Source organism: Callionymus lyra, chromosome 7, assembly GCF_982586985.1.
Source record: "Callionymus lyra chromosome 7, fCalLyr1.hap1.1, whole genome shotgun sequence".
Lineage (NCBI taxonomy): Eukaryota > Metazoa > Chordata > Actinopteri > Syngnathiformes > Callionymidae > Callionymus > Callionymus lyra.
Genome location: NC_141824.1, coordinates 22,969,899 through 22,992,214, shown reverse-complemented (window position 1 = coordinate 22,992,214; position 22,316 = coordinate 22,969,899). Strand labels below are relative to the sequence as shown.

Below are 22,316 nucleotides of genomic sequence, written 5' to 3'. Positions count from 1 at the left end.
GAGATTTCAGCCCTTCCTGCCGAGGTCAATTGTGCCATAAATCTTACAGAAGGTTCTACTACTTCTTCTATTCCTGCACTACTACTTCTACTACTTCTTATTCTTCTACTACTAATTCTACTTATTCTACTACTTATTCTAATTCTACTACTTATTCTTCTTCTACTACTTCTTCATCTTTTACAACTAATTCATCTAGTAATTCTTCTACTAATTCTACTACTCCTTATTGTTCTACTACTTATTCTACTTCTACTTCTTATTCTTCTTTTACTACTAATTCAGCTAGTACTTCTTCTACGAATTCTACTACTTCTTCTACCTCTACTACTACTTCTACTACTAATTCAGCTAGTACTTCTTGTACCTCTACTACTTCATCTACTTCTAATTCAGCTAGTGCTTCTTCTACCTCTACTACTTCTTCTACTACTAATTCAGCTAGTACTTCTTCTACTTCTTCTATTAATCCTACTACTTATTCTACTTCTACTACTCCTTCTACATTTACTATAAATTCAACTTTTTTCTCCTTCTTAACCTTTTTCACTTTATTTCAACGTTTTCAAAACCCTTTCTTCTTGATGCCATCATTTCAACTGTTTCCACATTTTTACTTTGAATACTAATTCAATACTTTCAAGCCTTGCATGATTTATCTTGACGTGTACACGAGTACTCGTCCTGCACTAGTATTGATCAGAAATTATTTTTCTTTAACAATATATCTTTGAATATATACAAAATATATGGCATTTGTAGATATTATAATAAGCTAAATATTTTCATTGAAATATAAATAAACCCACATTTCTTGTCCAACGGTTGTTAAACTTTCTTTATGTTGACTCTTATCATTATTTTTCCGAGACCATAAAGCTCCTTTAGATGATGAACACGTCGCCGGTTGTGTGCGTTGGCGTGTCAGTGTTTACTCAGCACTTCGTCTATAGTGGATGTTTCGTAATCCGGTCAGATGTCTGTGGAAGGAGGCAGAGAGAAGTGAAAGTGCGGGAAACTGCCTTTCTTGCTTTTGTCTTCATGTAGCCGTCCAGAAACGTTGCCTTAGTTCATCAGGTGCTTTTACTGTTGCGGCATTATGACGGAGGTTCTGTGGTTATTGGTCTATATTCAACTGTCGCAGCCCGATGATCAAAACTAAATGACTTTTACAGATGACTGATTAGTCTGTGGAAAAGAAAATCTGAAAAAAATCCAGATGTTATACATAAACATGTATAATAAAATCATACAAGTGTAATTATTCCCCTCTTAGCATATAAAGTAAATAAGTAAAATCGGAAATAAACACAAATATAGAATATCTTAATAATATAAACATTACTTAAAGAGATATTGTATGAATATAAATAATTTAAGAAATAAAACACCTTTTTTTTTCTTTAAAAAAAAAATAGGAATCGTCTTTATAAATGTTGCTTATTATATATAATGTAATGCTTATCTTTAAACTGACCTGTCTAGTGGTCACATAAAAAACATTAATGCACTTTTTTTTAATTTACTTTTAACAGGGCTGGCCATATGAAATGAATTGGTGGCCATATTTGCCCCCCTGGGCCATGAGTTTGCCGCATATGGAAATAAATATATTGAAAAAACAGGTTAATAAACAAGTATTTATAATAGTGTAAGCTACAAATATAATAATAATAAATTATAAAGGAATAAAGGAAAACAAGTCCATCTTCCTTTTATAGGAAAATTTTAATAGTTATTCAATGTTCTACATTTTACAGTAAATATACAATTACAAACTTGGCTTACTTATAGTACTAAGATCACTAACTGATCTTCAAAAAATAAAACAAAATCATTAACATCCAAAATAACATGAATAAAAAAAAAGAAAACATTTAAAAAATAAAAACAGATTTACACTTCATATCACAAGCCTGACGCGGGTCCTTCACTCCGGACCCAATAGCTAACATACAATTCTCTCAACGCTGAACGAACGTTGGGCTTCAGTTTTAAACACAACCTTTGCGGTAACATATACCAAAAGCATGTGCAAACTGGGTACCAAATTAAAACTTCCAAAAAAAAGATGGGGTTGTTCCAAATACTTGACCCAACAGAGATACAAGTATAATTTTTTTTTTTTTTTTGGAAGACACGGAAGTTCCACTTTTTGCATCATACTTGGTGTCAAATCGGACCAAAAGAAACGTCTGAACAATGAAAAGAAGCTGCAGCAAAACAATGAAAATATTAAGGAGTGTTCTCTGTGATTGTGTTTTGAAATCATGAAAGCAACGGTACATGAAGGAGAGATCGGAGAAGGAATCGAAGAGAAATGTATGTTTTAATCAACACATTTTAAGTGTTCAATTGTCCATTTTTCACTTAAGTGCAAAATGAAATGAGAGTCGAGGAATGAAGTGAAGTCAGGAAACGGTTCGACCACCCAGGATTAGTCTCCGCCGCCTCGGCCAATACACTCGTCCGAGCTCCCACTTCAGAAGCAAGAAACAAATGTAAACACAAAAGTGCTCAGAAGTGTCTCAGGACACTCAAGTAAGACTAAGTTTGGCTCATATCAGAAAGTCGATCAGCACTGAAGACGCCTAGTGTTCCGGAGGAGTCGCACACTCAGCCCGACAATGGCAAATTTGTGGAGTTAAAAATAAAATGTTTCCATCTCCGTCAGGTAAAACAAAAGACAAAAATGGCATCTGGAGAGGTTCGTGGCACGGAAATGAAGACACAGAGGAAAAGACAGTAAGAGAATATGCAACAACAACATTGTGAGAACTAGGACAGCAACAGGAAAACACAAGATCGCAGGAAGCTAAGACTTTAACAAGGAATTTTATCAGCCACTTAGGAAAAGCAAAAATATTTACTGAATTTACAGTAAAATATGGCACAAAATTAGGAGCCTCGGAGCCACTGAAGATGCGGGGAAAAAGTAAGGGGTGAGAAGTTGAATCGAAGACTAAAATGTAATTTTCTTTTAAAACAAATGCTAGTTTATTCATTAAGTATTTAGTATTTAAAGCTGTCGAAATGAAAGTGTTCAGAATGATTGGAAGTTCCTTATTTATGTGTCAAGCCGCAAATGAACCGCCCAAAATTTTACCTTCCTTTTCGGGCAACACCCCTTCCTTTTTCTACTTTCTTCACTGGGCTCCGACACGCCACCGTGCTTTACAGTACATTATGGGCACAATGAAAGTCACATTCCATTTTTTTTTTCTTTTGCTAATATTTGTCTAATTGGATACCTTAACTTAATAATAAAGATGAACTACAATACTTTATTTAGAGAAGCAGACAAGTCAATGTGTTGTTTTTTTTTGTCAATTATATTCAATAATGCTGAGGTTGCTATTATAATCAAGCTACGTTGACTGCCGTTCAAATTTGTTATTTTCTTTTTACAAAAGCACATATTGTCGTGACAAAAAGATGTTTTTTTTTTTTCTTAATTCATTGAAATTTAAAATAAAAACCTGTTTTTTTTTTAACGAAATGCATCACCAGTCATACAAGGGATATGAACTGTGAACGACCATAAATGCATCCAGTCTGTGAAGCGTTAAATCCGGCGCTCTGAAGCTCATATGTAGACGAGAGGAAAGAATATCAAAAGCACACAAACTGTAGAGCTGCCACACTGACGCGACCATGCGTAGCTAGAGAAAAAACTGTACCACTGGCTCTATAAATATACTGCATCTGTTCCTCCAACTGAAATACACCTGAATATTATGCATATTTAACCAGCCGGCGGGACCAAGAACACGTGGTACTGAGAGAGATTGATAGTGGTTGCTTTAATGAATCAAAATGACTCCTATCACAGATTCTTTTGTAAATCATTTTCACTGAATATTTAATGTTCTATTGGACTACTTGAAAAAAAACAAAAACAACCTTAATTATAAATATTTTTTCCTTTGCCGACTAAAATCCTGTACCTGTTGACTAACGTTAAATTAAATTATCTTGTGCAACACCTTCTCACAAATATCCAAATGTCTGATATGTTTTTTTCTTGACTGTGATTATTATTGGATGGAGGCTACACTAAAAGCCTTGAAAATCCTCGTTTCAAATACTTGAAAAATAAAAAGCTTTATTGCGATGTCTCTACGACTGATCCAGTTTTCATGCATCCAGAGAAATCCTGCGTAAACGCGTCACGACGAGAACCACTAAACAAAGAATCCTCCACGTAAAGAACGGAAAAGTCAACTGGCTTCAATGAACAGCCGCCACACCGTCAAACCTTAGTTATTATTTATTAAAATAACAATCACTAAAACTGTTGCATGTATTAAAACCAGCAAATGGGAACCAAATAATATCAAGTTGAACAAATCCCGTCGACATTTGATGGCCTGGGCGGAGGATCCCCGACAGCGTTTTGATTATTGGTCCTCGTCCACTTAGCGTCACGTAGTGCAAACATCAGTGCGTGACCCTACAAGTGTTGAGCGTCTCTAAAGTTACTGTGATGACGACGCTGCCGTCTCTCTTTTCGCATCTTCTCGCCATCACGGTCCCTTTAAACTCCCGATGTGTCGCCCGTGTCTGTGTGTCGTCGCTAACTATAAGTGCGGCCATGTGATGGTGCGTGTGAGTCGCGCACACACACACACAGGAGCCCCTGAGTGTGTGTCCGAGGAGTGTGGCCTTTTTTTCCCCGCTGACTCGACTCTAGAAGCTGAAAATGTTCTTTTAAAGTTTTCCAATTATCAGGACAAGCTAAGTGCTCCGATCGTAGCCATGACTTGACATCTATGCGCTGGAAGACGAGTGAGAATGAGACTTTTACACCCGGGAAACAAAAATGTAAACAATAACCACCGATCGTGTGAAAAAAAAAAACCCTGTGTTGAAATGTTGTCGCTAGAAAAATTTTGGCAGCACAAATCAGCGCCTCTTCGCACCGAGAGATGGAGATGATCACCAGGAGGAGTAAGTGCCCGACACGGTTCAGCCAAAATAAGCAGTGGGCAGGACAGAACACACACTCACACACCGACAGGCGCGCACACACACACACAGGCACACACACTAGCACAGCAAACACAGGAGCAGCCGACACCTGTGATTGGTCGAGAGAGTCCTTCTGGAGTTCCACTGACAGACGGTGAATTTTAAAGAAATGGTTGCGACCTAAAGACCATTGAAACGAAACCGTACACAAATAAAAAAGGTAATGACTGGTTGGCAATTGAACAGAAAAGTAAACTAAAAGCAGCTTTTGTAATAAAAAAAAAGAAAAAAAAAGTTAGAGAATGTCGCATCTCAACAATAACAATAATAGTAAAGTGGCTGTTGCACTTTAGTTTTGTTCTTGCAGGTGCCAGGTTCCCATGGTTACCACTGGGAGCCCGTGTAGGTTTGAGCAGTTGCATATGATGGTGGACTCCAGATCTGGAGGAGAAGAGCAGGAGGGTGAGCACATGACGGACAGCTGAGCAGAGGGAAGAACCCGTGAGGGGGCGGAGCTTACATGATGGGCGGGCTCTACCAGTGAGGTGGGACATAACTGTACCCAGGTGTCCCTTGGGGCCTGTAGGTTGGCACAGTTACTGGGTGCGCTCCAATTGGGGGGTGCTGGGGTGTTGTCAGCAGAGTCCCTATAGAAGATTATAGAAGAAGATGATATGAAAAGAGTCATTAAAGAGTCAGAGACGTAGCAAACAAGTTATAAACACACAAATGAAAACATTTTAAATATAACGTCCTTTAGCAAACGTTAATAGAAGCGTAATTTGGCTCTTGTCCACTAGGTGGTACACGATCCCACACACTTTAGGTAAATACATGACATGCACAAAATAAGTGCATCCTTGACTATTTCTTTGGACAATGATAAACAATAGTTGTATAAATCCATGACAACCCAAACAATATGAAAAAAAAAGTTGTTAATACATCATTTCTAAGTATTTACGTGTGTATTTTGTTGAAATAAATTCCCCAAGCATGTCATTTTAAACACAAGGTGGACTATAAATCTTTTTTTCTTTTAGCATTTTAGCGTGTTAAAATACATCAGTGACGGATGTAGAGGATACAATGGGAAAGTAGAGTTAGTTAAGTTTAGGGTTTGACATGAAACCATTTCCGTCTTTTTTTAATATTCTCTTACACTATACACTTAACCACCAAGCTGGTGACAAATATGAGTTAAGATGTTTGGAAACAAGGCTCTTTGGAGCATTTTTGCACATAAAAGACCCTCTTAGCTGATAAAATGTAGAAAAATAGAAAGAATATAATAGAAAATGAAAAATAACTTCTATAAATGCATTTTAAACACTACAAATTGTTAGAGTGTGACCTACTGGAAATCCGATAACACTTACAGTAGTAGTATTGTTGTTGTTGCTCCGTCATGGAACAGTTCTTGTTGTTCTCACCTGCACTCATGGCCATAGTCGTTCCAGCTACCATACCCATAGCAGCCATGCCGTTGTTCCGGGGAGCGGGTACGGGGACCGGGGCAGGGTAGAGGGCCGTGGAGGGGATGCTGTTGGGCTGCACCACTGTGGTGTGGTGGATCACGTGTGGCTGGGCGGCATACACAGGCTGGGTGTAATACGCTCCCTGTGGAGGACGATGTCCATTTTTATTCTAATACTCTTCATTTTAACCTGCTTATTAAATCATTATGTGACATTATGTAACTACTAGCTAAATGTTTTTTAAATAAATATAAAATGTGTTCTCACCTGTGCGTAGAGGTTCTGCTGAGGGTAGGCACTGCGGATGGGATACATGGCTGTGGGGTATGGGGTGGGAGTGGGGGTGTAGGGAGGAGGAGCTCCATTTGACTGAGTGGGGGGCACTTTATAGGGGGTGCCAGCTGCAGTATATCCTGGAAACAAAAAAGAAGAAATGCACTCAAAAACGTTTTCTTTTAAACACAATCATTTTAAATCTCTGCACACTTGACAGGTCGTTATAACGGATGTTATCTACGACGGTTAAGAAAGTGTTTCACAAAACACATTCATTTTTAAGGGCTATGACTCATCTGACATGTATAGTTGTTTCCAGCAGATGGCAGTCGTGTCAAGTCTCAAGCAGCCCAGACTGACGCTATAAACCTAGTGTTGACTCACAGTGTGTGAAAGTAACACAATTGTCTGCGACGAGACTATGGACGAATGTCAACAAACAAGGTTGATCTACACGAGTAAGTAAGTGAGTCAATGAATCTTGTTAATCCCGCATTTATTGGGATTAAATCACGAGCATCATGTGATCTGAGGACCGACTTTATCTGCGTCCATATTCTTGTGGATGCAGTGCCTCCAAACGACCACTAGGAGGAGCCTGAAGGTCAAACATGCTACTAGCTAGTGGTGTGCAGCTTATGAAAGCCTGTCTCTCACACAAGGACAAGGGAACAAAGAGACACTGAAGCTGCTGTGTGTGTGTGTACGAGCGTGTCTATGTGTGTGTGCATACTCACACACATTCTTTGCTCGAACATGCACGGGGGGCAAAAGACGACAATTGTGTGTGACAATTACACAAAAGCCTGCGCTGATGGAAAACATTTGTCTATTCAAAGGGTCTGGAGCCGTAATGACTCGGACCAAGACGTGCTTCTCATCAGACCGGCGGATTGATTCTTGTCTGGAACGCAAACATTTGCTTTCATACGGCTCTGGATCTTCGAGGACAAGTGCAGCGCTGTGGTTTTACTGCTGCTGGTTCAAACGTTCTGATAGGGTCTCTTTTTTGAATGAGACAAAGAACACCTGACAGTTCGAGATGAAAACAAACATCGCAGGGGGGGATGGGAGCCGAGGACATTGTTTTAAAATGGAGAAAATAAATGAAATATCATCTAAGATGGATGTTTAAGAGGAAAGTGTTTACATGTAGCTCCATAATTAATTAGGCTTTAAAAAATAATCATAAATGTTCACTGGCTAGATGAACTTCAAGAAAATCAAGAGTTCAATTTAAGGTTTATAGGCCAAGACGCTCAAGACTCTGCCGCACGTCCTCGCTGACAAACCGGTTCGGGTGCTGCTCCCATCTGCTCGCCGGGTCAGAAACCGAACCCCAGCAGAGTTCCGATCCAACGCCATCTGTACCTGAGGACCGGTGGCAGCTGTTGCCGGGCAGTGACGGTGTCTGTCACTATTAGCATCGTTTAGCATGAGCTCATCGCTGTTGTGTCTGCAGTCACTTCGTATTCCAGGATGAAATGAAAGTGAATCTAACGTCATTTCATTTCATATATTGCATTGAAACAAACGGTCATCACTTATCTTTAATAATTATTTTTTTTAAGTATATACATATGCTAAATAAATATACATCCGTCTGTCTAAGCTTAAATCAAACCCATGAATCAAGTATTTATTACACAGTTAATCTAGATTTCCACCTTTCAGTGTCTAATATTCAATATACTTTGTCCTCTGTTATTTTTTTTAATTTTCATCATTTTTTTTTAATCCTCCCTTTGCGTAACCTTCTCTGTATGTTTTAATCCGTGCGAACCATAAACACAAAGATAAACAGGTTTAAACTGCACCAATATTTGTCCTCCAAATCTCATTTAAATACAAAACACAAACATTACCACTAAACATTTTAAAAATACATTTATGATTTCGACACTGAACTTAAAAGATTATTCTGGTAAATCTGTATTCCTTCCATGTAAAGCACTGAAATATTCAACTCTCAAACTTGGTGTAAAAGCAAATAATCGTTCGTAAGATTGTCAATAATGGGGCCGAATAAACCGATTGAAGAGAATAAATATGATTAAATATGCATTTTAAACCTCATTATGTCATACTTGCGCATGGAATCCACTTATTTTGTGGTGTTTAAATATAAATCAACTCTACTTTAGTAAGACTGTAGACTAAAAACTGGTCACTGAATGACAAAAATGTACTAAATTGTCTTCAAAATTATCAATAATGGCCCGAATACATGTATTTAAGAATCAAATGTACGAGTGTGCCTCACCTGGTGGATACCCTGGACTTCCTGTTTGATAAAGGTTGGGTGTATAGGTGGGAGCTGTGGCAGGATAACCCGCTGGATAACCTGTAAGAAAAAAAAGGAAAACATTAATATTAAGTCATTACTACAGCAGTCTTGGACACGACTCCTCCGGAGGATGTGTGTTTTGGTGGCGGACGGATAAGCACAGATGGCGCTCGTTAGAAAAAGAACGTCTGCACCAATAACACACTTGTCTGAATACAAATCCCAAACACTGATCTGATGGATGAGACACACCTGCCAATATGGTGTGGGCGGTGAACGCACCGGGAGAAAAAAAATAAAAGAGAGACGAGCACAAACGGCATTCATCTCTCAGAAGTGAGGCAGATGCGGGGTGCGCGCCGAGACAAAGCAGGCGATGCTAAGAACATGGCTGCTCGCGCTCTTCTATTACTGACATTTTCTGAGAAGGTTTGTGCCGTAGCCTTGAGCTTTTCCTGTCTTCGGTTGATCTACAGTCGCACACGTTTCTGCACCCACGCGGCAACGATTTCACGACGAATTTCAAAATAATTTTATATATTTCAGGCTGAAAATGCATGTACTCATTCGTGTGACATTTCTGAGTGTACTTACACCTTCCTGGTACTCAAATATATTTCCAATTAAAACCCTAGATTTGTAGAATAAATAATATTTTGGTTTAAGTTATAGGATTTTATAGTGAAATATAAGAAACAATATTTTCATTTTATGTAAATAATAAAATTAAAAGTCTATACAATAAACTGCACATTAAAATCAAAGAAAAGGAAAATTGTTTGACTTAAAAGTGAAATGTGTACATTATTAAAATAATTAAAAGGGTTGCAAACATTAATTTAGGTTAAATACAATACCAAGAATCTTGGATCTGGTGTCTGATGTGTTTCAGAACATCTAGCTCATGTCTGTGCTTTAACTCTCGGCACATCCTTTTCTCTTTGAAAGGTTTTCCCTCCACAACGGGCGGGTGTGAGCTCTTTGTCCGGGCTCCATTTATGTGCTCGAGGGCTGACATTTAAAAAGAAGCTTTTTATCCTGCTTCTTAGAGAGTTGCATGAAGGACTGGTCGATGAGATGCATCTAAAGCTTGTAACGGCTTTTATCAAAATCATAAATCCTCTCAAGCCGTCAGAACAACAGTGGTCCTGCCTTCCCAGGGACACTAGACAATATCGTTTTCTCTCTACTTGTCTAACGAACAAAACACAAATTAACTGAAATAATTAAAATTATAAATTTTGTAGCAAAATATATCCGCCTCCTTTCACAAGATTTACTCATCAATGAGTCACTTTTTTTATTCATTAAAATAATCTCTGTATTCTCTTCTAGGATGTTCTCAGTGAACAAGGCCAAGGGTTCGATTTTAAAAATCAACATTTTGATATTCCCTTTTCTGGCCTGTCATGGACACTGCAGTCAAGAGCTGCGCCCCACATTCTCAAAGGTTGAGAGGACAGAACAGCAGCTGCTAGTAAACCTTAACAACTGTGGTAACCAAAATATATATGAAATAACTCTTCAATGGTTTTGACCAACAAGAGGTGAGAAAACGATCACCTACAATCTATAGTGTAGTGTTCAGTCCGTGTCTCTGCAGTTCTGACACTTTAAAAAATGAAAAATTAATAAAATTTAAGACTCATTTTGATATCAATAGGTGGCACTAGTCATCCCAAGTAAGACTAATTTTGCATTTGTTTTGAATAGTAGATTCATATTTTCAGTCCATTCAAAATCCTATACTAGACATTTAAAGATTATTATTTTTCAGATTGGGACATATTAAGACTGAATTTTTACATAATAAAAACGCTTAATCAAACAAATACTTGTAAATGTCGTCAAATTAAAAATGATGAATGATTGTTATTTTTTCTTTTATATGTTCAACAAAAGCACACTTTGAATAAGACCATAGGTGTCAAACTCATGCCCAGGGGATAAATCTGACCGACCAACCCATTATATAATGTTTAACTTTTGAATACTAGGTAAAGCACAACTAGAAAACCTACATTTCATGTTTATTTCAATAATGTTCAACAAGCTGTTTTGTCTAGAGTCAGTGGTCAAGAGTACACATTTCTTATTTATTACTGAATTGTAATTTAGAATGTATTTTATCTCAACTCCAACCAAAGACAAGTTCTATGCTAAAATGAGCATTTGATAAAATTCAAATGGTAACATACAAAACATTATCTTTGACTTAAAGATTATCTTTGGCTTAAAAATCGTTATTTTAATGGTTTATATTTTGATAAAAGGTTTATAAAATATTTATTATTGTATATAATAATGCAATCGTTTTCACTGTGTTTGTTCAATTTTGTATAGGAATAAAATCTAGACCACTAGATGACACCAGTTGTTACCCCCTGCGCAGCTAAATAAATAATGAAATCCCGCGAGATACCGGCCGATGACTGAGATCGAGAGGATACAGTCGACTTCAGAAGCTTTTAAAGCTGATGTTTGGGCATATTTTGTTTTTTAAAACAAATAAAAGCCATTATTACTAAGTCAAGACAAAAAAGCCAGAGTCAAGTAGTTGAACATCCTACAGTATCACAATATATTATATAATAACATATTGGCAACACATAGCCCTTATTTTAATATGAATCGAGATAATTGTGCTTGCTATCTTTGTCGTGAACGCACAGACCAATTGCACACTACAAATAAATACACAGGTGTAAAGGAGATAAACGTTTGTCTAGTTTGGAAATGGAAAGAAAGAGATGCATTTCATTTCCTCGAGTACTTTGTTAAGCCTGAAGAACCCTCATTGACGGACTCTAGAAGAGCCTTATGAAGAGGTTGTTGATCAATACTAACTGTCAACATCAATTAATGTTAGCCAGGAGGCTTTAGGTGCAGGTGAAAATAAGAAAACCAACACTGCTGCCTGCTTTCTTTCGAGGCTATTAGCTGAACAGTTGGAAAAACGTCTCACCTGCGAAGGCCATGTTCTTGGGGTTTCCGTAAGGGGTGCCAGGCTGAACTGGACTGTAGACCGGGTTCATGGCTGAAGATAACCTGTTCTTACTGGGAAATATGGAGGAAGTATAGAGAAGTGCAACAGAGAGAGAAGAAGGAAGAGGAGAAATAAGCTACGTGGATTTGAATTATTACGGTTATAAACAGACACACACACGATAATCCCAAAATCAGATTCCTCGCATCATCCAGCTGCAGGATTCTGCCAGCATGCATAAAATATACATCAGCTTGTCTGAAACCTCACCCTTGGGTAGGCTCGGCGTACGCGTCTGAGAACAGACTGATGCAATAAAGAGCCACAACTGTTAACAGTAAAGCAATCCGTGCGTCGACGGAACCGAGAGAAGCTCGATGTGGAAGAAGTCCGTCTTGTTCTTACCTCGCTCACAACAATGATAATGTGTGTGTGTGAGTGTGTGTTTGTGTACCCCGTACCTCTTGTGCGTGTCTGGTGGGTACATGAAACTGAATTTGTCTGTGGGATGCCCGCTCGCCATTCTTGCTGTATGCAAATGAGGAAGGAGTGGAAGTGGATATGCAAATCTGAAATTAAAACAGTGAGAGGTCATGATTACAACGAACACAAGAGAAGGGAGGAGGGATAAAAAACAAAAAAACAACCAAAACAGCAAAAAATTAAAAAAGCAAGCACCGGTGCGACAGCAAATGTGAGTGACAGCAGCGGTGGCGTCGTACGTTCAACCGAGTATTTCTTGCTGATTCGTGTGAAGAAGAAAAATCGGGGTTGTTTTTAAACGCAGAATCCTTCAAAACCTGCGAAAGTAACAGGGGCATGTTATGTTGTTCAATTATTCAAGAGTCTGGAGATTTGGACTAACATTAAAATTCAAATACTTTGCGCTCCTCTGCAGAAGAAAATATTTAGCAAAGCAAATCGCTCGATATTGGCGTCTTGGACTGGAGAAACCAAAGGCGATCGGTTCTGATGAGCGGGTTCGGGTGGAGGGGGGAGGAGGCGGGGCATGGAGATGAGTGTGTATGCGACGACGGTCGAGAACATCCATCAAAACGGTGATTTATATTAACAGACGATGAGATCGCACACAAGACACCCACTGAGCAGGCAGGCGGAGCAAAAGAAACAAGGCAGAAGGTTCGAGCCACAGGTACGCATGAGCAGCTGCACAGTCGCAGAGCGGAAGCTGGAGCGGTAAATAATGCAGGGGCAGCAAACGTTCGTGTCTGTGAATGGATGGAAATTCAGTGTAGATCTCGTGTTGTGACGTGGCAAAAATGTGTGAATCATTTCACTAACAGAAAAAAAACACACAGAAAAAATAAATCAATAAATATCACTATTATCTCTTACTTTTATGGCCGTGGAAGGTTGAATAAAGCAATAAAATCAATTATAATATCCATCATGCGCGATTGAAAGTGCCGAGACAAGCACTGCGCTAATGCATCCTTGAGTATGTGTGTGGCTCTGACATCCCAACATATGCCCGCACACAAGAAACCACTTTCACATCCTCAAAGAGTCCATGTTAAAGCAGCATCGGATTGCGGGAAATCCTGCCCGCTAACCCGGGACAGGTGGCCGGGACCAAACCCTGAGGGCAAAGCCTCCTGAACCACAGCTGGGCCTGAATAGAGTCGCCGATGTGTGTTTTTTTTTTTATAAAAAGGTGGTACGTGCTGAATGGGTGAGAACAAGTAGGGGTTCCAAACTGTGTGTAATAAGGTGTGTGGGGACGGCAGACGACAGAGATGCATGTGCTCAGCAGGAGTGTCTAACCACCGCTCTCTTTGTTTCCACGCAGAGTGATGATAAGATGCTTTAGTCCCTCTGGGAGAAAAGAGTCTTTTCTCAGCAGGAGACCTCCTGTTCTCCCTCGGCTCTCTATTGTCGCACACCGATTAGAACTTTTTAAGTCCAAGCTTTGTCCTATTGTATAAAAAAAAACTAAGAATAGTAAAACAGCATAGAAGCCCAGTCTTATGGATCATTCTTTAGAATTAACCCAGGACGCTTCTAGACCAGTGTCGAGACTACCTTGAGTGACCATCTGAATTTCAACATGACTATTTGTTCAAAAGGTGCACTTTAAAATACAATTATTCATTTTGTGATTATTTTCCAGGAAAGCTGTGGTAATTGGTAAGAACCTCACAAAACAGTACACATCATGATACGACAGTATCACAGTAAACATGACGATATACTGCAATATTATACAGTAAATTTCATTCGTGCTAATACATCTTGTCTTATTACAAGACGAGAAAGTGAGGGTGTGGTCTTTTGTTCATATTCCACTCATATTAAGAGTGGAAAAATCAATCTCATGATGTGAGGGTATTGCATTTTTTTGCAGCGTGAATATTATTCATACATCTAGTCACGGTATTTCTCACCAGGTGACCATAGGCCACCCTTATAGTGTGCTCCGGATCTGTAGTCAAGTGTGACTTGGAACTCCTGTGTTATTCTCGGTGTTATCTTGACCTTTTAAGTATATATTTTATGTGTATTATTTTGATTGTTTAAGCACTTTGTGACCCTGGTCTAGAATAGGGCTCAATAAATATAAATGACTTACGTTTTTGATTCCAAAGACCAAGTTTTACGTCAATGCTGGATATAATTTAAAGGATAAGTACTACCAAAATACAAACCTCACTCATTTTTCTCATCAACCTCATGTCGACTAAGGGTTAGGATTATTTTCGAGTAATCCGTTCCTTTTAAGAGTTATAGACAAAAACAGAAATCCATTTTTAAAAAGTGACTTCATCATCTATACCTCAGTGGTGCTCGCTGACCAACATCCATCTTGTATTGTATCTAAGTCTTGACGATAAGAATTGTTCCGTAAAAAACATATAATAATGGTATATTTTAAGATCTTTTCTAGCAGATAACAACAAGCGATATAAACGGGATGTACTCTGGTAAATACACTGGAAGCGCTAATGATATTACCCTAGAGTAAGAGTACTTCTGGTTTATATTTGCTTGTTATTTAAACGTCTGCTACAGACGAGCCTAAAATATGGTCTTATTTCATCTTTTTCCAAAAACAATTATTCTCATCAAGGCTTCAATACAAGATGGACGTTACAGACGAACACCACGGAGGTATTTGTACGTTTTCAAATTCTTCATTTTAGACGAAGATATATTAAAACGACTTTGAATCACATATTAACTTGAAACCTGAGCTTCTGGGTAAATAATAACTCCTTTAGCAGGGGTCTAACAGAGCCAGCTTAAAACAAACGCTAACATTGCTATAATGCTAATACTGACAGGTAAGGTAAGTGCACTTTTTCTCCACTTGAACAAAAAAAAAACGGTAAACAAGAATGTTCCCTAAACAGAGATGGACTTTTTCGAAATAATCTGCACGGAGAGAGAGAGCTACTGCCCCTGAACAGCTTGTACTACACAACCCACACAATATCAGATGCTCCAACATAAAACCTCACTGGGCCTCTGGTCTTGTACAGCAAATCCAGTGGGTGTGTTGAACTATGAATAGAGAACTGGAAGAAAACTTCACACAGGTCACTAGAGTGAATCATAAGAGCAAACTGCCTGCGAAAAAATTAGAAATACTGAATTAACGATACCCCTTCTCTCGTGAGTAATTAAACATAATTTAATGAGAAAATCTCCTGAATTATCACTTGACTAAAAACTAAATAGTACAGATTTTACCTTTAATTTTAGATAGTTATATAAAAAATAGAAAATGATATACTGGATTTAAATGCTTATTGAGTTCGAGTTTATATTTGGCTTTAAATCATTGACAAAAAAGATGGTGTTTGCGTTTGTCAGATAGAAAAAAAATGTTATTTAGTAACAAGAATTAAATATACAGTAAATTCAATTAAATACCTAGATTTATTCAATATTTTTTGTTCAGCTGTAATACTTTATTTATTAACATCAAAATTCAAATTCGTTAAACATGCTTCCTCCGTCAGAACACGGTCTTCTTAAGGCGCTACTTATAATGACACGCATCAATACAAAAACCTCATTGATCACGTCGACGATGCGTTCAATGTGCAAATCATTGATGTTTTAAAAGGAAGCTGGCGCTCAACATGGATGCGCTGTCCAAACTGCGGCGTGATAAATGGAGCTGGCGCCCATGGGAAGGTCTAATTAAATTTGCCTACAATCACAAGTGACAACAGCGATCAAGTCCGGGACCAAATCCTCCTCAATGCAGTGTTCAAGGGCAGCGTGATGGAATCAGACCTCCCGATCAACAGCTCCAACCCCCACTGCTACTTCTGAACTATCAGACGTGCCTGCAGCGCCCTGCTCCAAAACAGCTTTCGGCTATTTAAGATCTAGGACGGCTCCATGCACTTTGGGACTGCGATTCCCATTTCTTTTTGTTCCAGCCTGCTTCTCGCCCTCTATTCCTTTTTCCAAAAAACCTCCCATAAGTCACACACCTCAAGGGCAGTCCAATGTTCAGAAGCAAGAGAATGATGAAGCCCAAACCTCCATCTAAAATAGATCTCCATCCATTTTTTGAATTTCCGTGTTTACACTTGAAAGACCATTAAATGCTTTGTGTTGTAATATTTTTGAGTAAATCATTTCATAATGAGTGGTAATTGAAGTTAATCGTTTTTTAAATACATTAGTGGGTTTTGAATAAACCATCAACATTTTACCACTATCCAAATTAAACCGTTGTCGGAATAGATATAAAATATAACCTAGATTTTATAAGAAAACACCGTCACAGTGCATACCTCAGCCAAGAGCCCTTATTTTTCACATGATATAATAAAAAAACTCAACAAAATCAAAGCAATAGAACAATTTGACATGATTGACAAAATGGTGTTGAGAGAAAAAACACATTTTATTTATTCTTATTAATTATGTTTTATGTTGCATTACGTTTTTACTGGAGCTGAGCTTCAAATTGTTTCTCAAATCCAGATGGAACTATTCATCACCAAAATCCTGATGGAAAATAATGTGAGTCTGAAACACATCAATTTTAAAAATAACGGGAGTCCCAGTAGCACGTGGAGACACAACACAAAGCGACAACAGACTGGCTGGCATTCTCCCAGTTTCTAAAAGGTACTTTCCAAGAAACCTCAGTGCAAGGTCATGGTGTTTTAGGATTCAAACTGGTTCTCACTATAAACGACAACATGATGACAACTAGACTAGTTTTCAAAGGAAAAGTAGATGCTGAACAAAAAAAGGAATTTCCATCCATAAAAACTCACTTAAGTTATTAGATAAATTCAAGAAAACACAAACATATTAAGTCCAATTATGTTCAATATAACTCTTAAGAGCCACATCTTACTATGTGTAGTATCTGTACCTGGTGTATAAAATGTAAACAATCAGTAGCTTTGAGCCATATTAACAGCAGCTTTTGTCTAGAGAGGAGAATTATACTGCTTTTTCGTGTTGAACGGCTTACAGCACAAACACACTGCTACAATATTTGCTTCGGGGTCACTTTACAGATCATCACGCAATCACAGAAAATAGCGGAGAATGCACACAGATAACTGAAAGGTCAGCTCTGTGGTCTATTTTATTCACTAGTCTATTCTAGCTTCCTTTAGACAGCGCCGTGTAGATGTCTAAGCTTGGAACAGGTCAGTGAACACACCATCCCATATAGTGATTTTTAACGATTTAGACAGAACTACAAAAAGGTGAGATTATTTTCTTGCTATATTTACTGTTTGTTAAAAACCTTCACTGATCTCGGTTCAAAAGATCTCTCATAACTTTTTTGAACTAGTTTCAATTAATTGATTCCTAAAATATTATTAAACATTTAGTTTTTATACCGACAATACACAAGTCAAACATTACTTTCACACACGTTGGTACCTTTAAAAACAGTAATATGTCAACATTCTCCAACAGCATACAAGTCAAACTCAAAGGGCCAAATCTAGTTCACCAAGTCAATGTGGCCAAAAAGTAGATCAATGTTTACGTTTATATTTGGAACGTTAGAGGCCACTGTTGGTAGATAATGTGATCCGTGTTCTTAAATATGTAAATGTATGCTTTGTCAGTATTCCAAATGGCTAACAGATAAATGTTTTTAATTCCATGGAACTGAAGTAAATCCTCTGCCTAAATCTTAATAAAACTAATGTTTCTTTTCTTTGACCCAAGAACCTGTCAAAACACTATTCATCATACATATTGAAAACACCATTGGTATTTAAGAAAAAACGTTTCTAAAGACAAGGATTGCGACATTATTAAAATGCACACAGGATCAATCATAACATATTTTCAGTTTCCCTATAATCTCATGAAGTTAACCAAAAAATCCCTTGTATTTTGTCTCGCTCATAGAACAGCAATCACTAAAAACATATTGAATGTGTGTTTAAAATGAAAAGCATGGTCTAACTAAGGTTTGTGAATGATTCATTGTCGGTTAAGTATGTGAAAATGTAGACTATATATATGTATGTACAATAATGCAAGTATAAAGCTTTAATCCTAACAATATAACCTGTTCACCTAACAGGTTATGGTAAAATAATCCACTTTACACGTACAAAAATGATATTTTGATTCCATACTTGATGTGAATTCTAGGAAGTGCTGTCACTCTGCTCGTATCAACAATATGAAATTCAAGATGGAATCGATGATAAGTCAATCTCATGCCAGGCTGTTTCCCTGCAAAGATGAAATCCATCTCGTAGATGATGGTGGAAATATCTCTTCGGTCCAAGCAAGTGTTCTGACAACATCTTTTCTAATTTTGTGTTCATTTAGTTCAAATACAGTCTCCGGAGGATAATACGAGGTTATTGCAATGTTATTTAAAAGTGTTTGTGAAAGTTGAGTTGACTGCCTGGAGGTTGCACATTGAATAGTTGTGTCCTAGACAACATCTTTAATTCTCAAATTCCAAATAAAGCTTCACGGTGTATATGGAATGCCAATGAGCAAAAACAAGCGCTCAGACCGTTTTGACATAAAAACATTCAGGTCCTAATTTTTCTACAGAAGAAACTAACACCAACACTTAAGCCGGGCGATGTTATTGTGAGGATTTTATAATAGAAATGCCAACATAAAAACTGTACTGAAGGTCTCTGAATTACAGAACAAAGCAGTAACCACTGTTCAACCCGTTAGACCCGTAGTCGAAAATATCCAAATTGCCACAAGCCTGGAAACGATTGAGTGTAAGTGTTTCAATCACATTTCCTCCGCCTTTCTAATTGTTCCAACCACATGTGAACGAAGCATCAGTCGGTTATTAAACCCCATAATCTAGCAACATTAAGTGACTCCAGCTTTACATGGTAGGACAGTTTTATGAGACATTGTACAGCCCACCATTCACACACACATAGGGCGGCTCTCAATACACGCCACTCACACATACGACCCTCCTCTTCCTCCAGTAGCTATTCAGATCCCCTGAACAAAGGCTGAAAGATTTAATAGCCAAAAACAGCAAAACACAGCATGTTGTGCTGTTCTACCACTCCATTGAAAGACTATTTTAATGCACTGCTGGGAAGAGAGTATTGTAGACATGGGAATCCCCTTTAGTCAGATAAGGCCTTTTGAATAAGCAGTCATTAATAGAAGGTAATGAGGATGAGTCATTACAGGGGTGAGATAAGCCCCAGCAGAAACCTTCATAATAATGTTCTAACATTTAGTTCATTTATCTCAGGAGAAGTCATTAAAACCTATAATGCCACCTGTTTCCATTTTTATCTTTATTCTCCAGATCCATGTTTGTTACATAATCTACAGAATAATACCAGGGATTTTTACTTCAACATTATCAGTGCATTTTGGTTAGTTATGCCATTTACTATAGAAAGAAGTTGATTTTTTTATTAAAATGTTATTCTTTGTGTTCAACATGTCTGAGTCACCATCTGCCTGCAAGGTTTCCTTTCTTTCCTAGTGACCCATCAAATAACCTTCATCCTGGTTGCAAGTCAAAATCAAAAAAGGGCCTGAAATTACATTACAACATAATGTTGTTGATGCCAACAAAACAAGCCAGCCACACAACTGTGATGAGAATAATATCTTTATGACATTGTTATGTTTTAGGACCCATGGGGATGCTCATAATCCATTTTTTTTTTTTAATTGGATGATGACAAGTTTTTTTCCTTTTAATTTAATTTAAATACTAATATAGAATAGGCTTTGTTTATACATGGAGTTCAATCTTTTGAGAGTGGAAAACAAGTAACAAGAAAATCATAAACGCAATAAGAAAAATAGGTTAAAAAAAAGGAAAAACCTCACAAATGGATTAATACAAAAGGAATTTATCAAAAAATTAAATAGTTGTTTAATCTTTATTTTGTATACCTTAAACATCTCTCAAATAGATGTTTAAATATAATATAATTCTTAATAGTAAGTAGAACCAAAGTAGCCTTCAGTAAAACGGTGCATTGTTTTGCATGTAAACATGAAATTTGAGAGAAATACTCTAAAAACCTGAAAGAAATAACAACTACAACGTGTAAGAGACGATGTTGTGAACATCATTGATGTTCTAATCGACGGTGGTTTGGGGTAAAAACGGCGGTTGACCGTTTTTAACCAGCATTTCTATTTACAAACACATCGTGGTCTTCTCCACTTCACTGCATTCCAACGCTCGGACAAAACGGACTCACTCAAACAAGCCCAAGACACCATTTTGAAAAGCCATTGGCGAGAGATATATAAATATAAGAGGGTTCCATCTTACAATTTCCTAAACACACATTCGCCATCGCTGACGTTCACGGCCGCCACCTTTCCGCGGCCGCCAAACAGAGGAATCCGTCTGTGTCACAATAGCATCGTTAGCTTAGCTCGCCTGCATCGTAGCATCCCTGCATCCCAACACACGCTGCCCCAAAACTGCTAATCTTTTGCTTTAGCTCCTCGAAGTCTTCACCAAAATTCCAATGTGTTCGCCTTAACTAGTAAAGTTGTTAACAAAAAGCAATATAACAACAGGATTTCACCGTGAAAGTGATGTTGACACGCTAACTAGTTTAATACCGCTATAGAGTTAGCTCATTTTTAGCTTAGCCCGCTAGTAGCCAAAACACGGAGGACAATTGAAAAGGAGGAAAAAAAAGGAAGAGGAATGAAAAACTCACCGACGGGACTCGATCAGAGACTTAGAAGAGTTATTCCCCGTGAGCGTGTCACTGCGATCGGCGGTGTCTGAAGGACGACGAAGGGACTCGTTTTTTTCGCTGCTGCAGTGTTTCGTCGGCGGGCCAGTAGCGGAGGGAAGACAGCTTTCACCCGTGGAGACGGTCACCGTGTGTGGGGGATGGGGATGCACTGCCGGGAGGGAGGGATGCGGGGATGCAGCGAGAGAGGAGGGGAGACGAGCGAACAATCAACACGGAAATTATTCCAAATCCGATTGTTGTGTTGGGATCTTTCTCACACATTAGAACCACTTTTAAAAAAAGGTCAATGTTTGTCCACTTTTTTCCATCTAAAACGATGGAGTGATTGTTGTTTTTACAGCTTGGTACCCAAAGAGATTCCAATAAACACACAGCAACCGCCATTATATCCAATCATTATTATTCATTTCATCGACAATATATATATATATATTATGAATCTCCCATTTAGATGCGGATATAATTTTTTAACTCTTCATGTGAGTGCCTTGACAGATCTAACGTTATTTTACAATATAATCTTAACCGATTGTGGTCTAATACTTTCTTTGTGAAAGGATATTGAGCAATAATGTGTCGTTTTTAAACGACGTTTTTACGGGGGTTCGCGTCATCAGGACGGTGGTGGTGAGATGGTACTGCAGCACAGTTGATGTTCACGTTCACTCGTTAAGTTTCTTTTCAAGGGGGTGTTGTCTCACGTGGGAAAACAGCGTCATCCAGTGACAAAATGCTGTGTGTGCACATTTATTTTAGACATTCTGCAACTTATCCGACTAAGAACACTTTTGCAGAATGTAAAAATGAAATAATATGAATGAAAGGAAAATAGATTGATACAAGTCAAGTCAAGTTATTTTATTGTCAAATATATGCATGTATTAAGACATACAGCATAAATGAAATTGTGGTCCTCTCTGACCCACAAAGCAAAACATTAGAGACATTAAACACTTAAAACAATTAAAGACTTAACAGTAAAAGACTTATACAGACATTAATTAAGAGATTTCAAGAAAATAAATAAATAAATAAATAACCAACAAAATGAAATCAATAATCAACACACTTAAATAATCAACTAATAAACAGAATATAAACAAAAAAACAAA

At 37.8% G+C, this 22,316-nt stretch overlaps 1 protein-coding gene across 2 annotated transcripts; it reads right to left on the bottom strand.

Moving 5' to 3' along the window:
• Positions 1–1,709: 1,709 nt before the first annotated feature.
• Positions 1,710–21,329, bottom strand: fam168a (family with sequence similarity 168 member A). Of its 2 annotated transcripts, XM_087795273.1 has the most exons (8): positions 21,163–21,329; positions 12,460–12,567; positions 11,978–12,069; positions 8,989–9,069; positions 6,717–6,862; positions 6,405–6,591; positions 5,492–5,618; positions 1,710–5,412 (listed from the first exon to the last, which is right to left on the bottom strand). In XM_087795273.1, exons 2-7 carry the CDS (start codon positions 12,519–12,521, stop codon positions 5,506–5,508), a joined length of 681 nt encoding a protein of 226 aa, XP_087651399.1. In that variant the 5' UTR covers positions 12,522–12,567; positions 21,163–21,329; the 3' UTR covers positions 1,710–5,412; positions 5,492–5,505. The 2 variants fall into 2 exon arrangements, with proteins under 2 accessions (XP_087651399.1, XP_087651400.1); XM_087795274.1 differs by lacking the exon at positions 12,460–12,567.
• Positions 21,330–22,316: the final 987 nt, after the last annotated feature.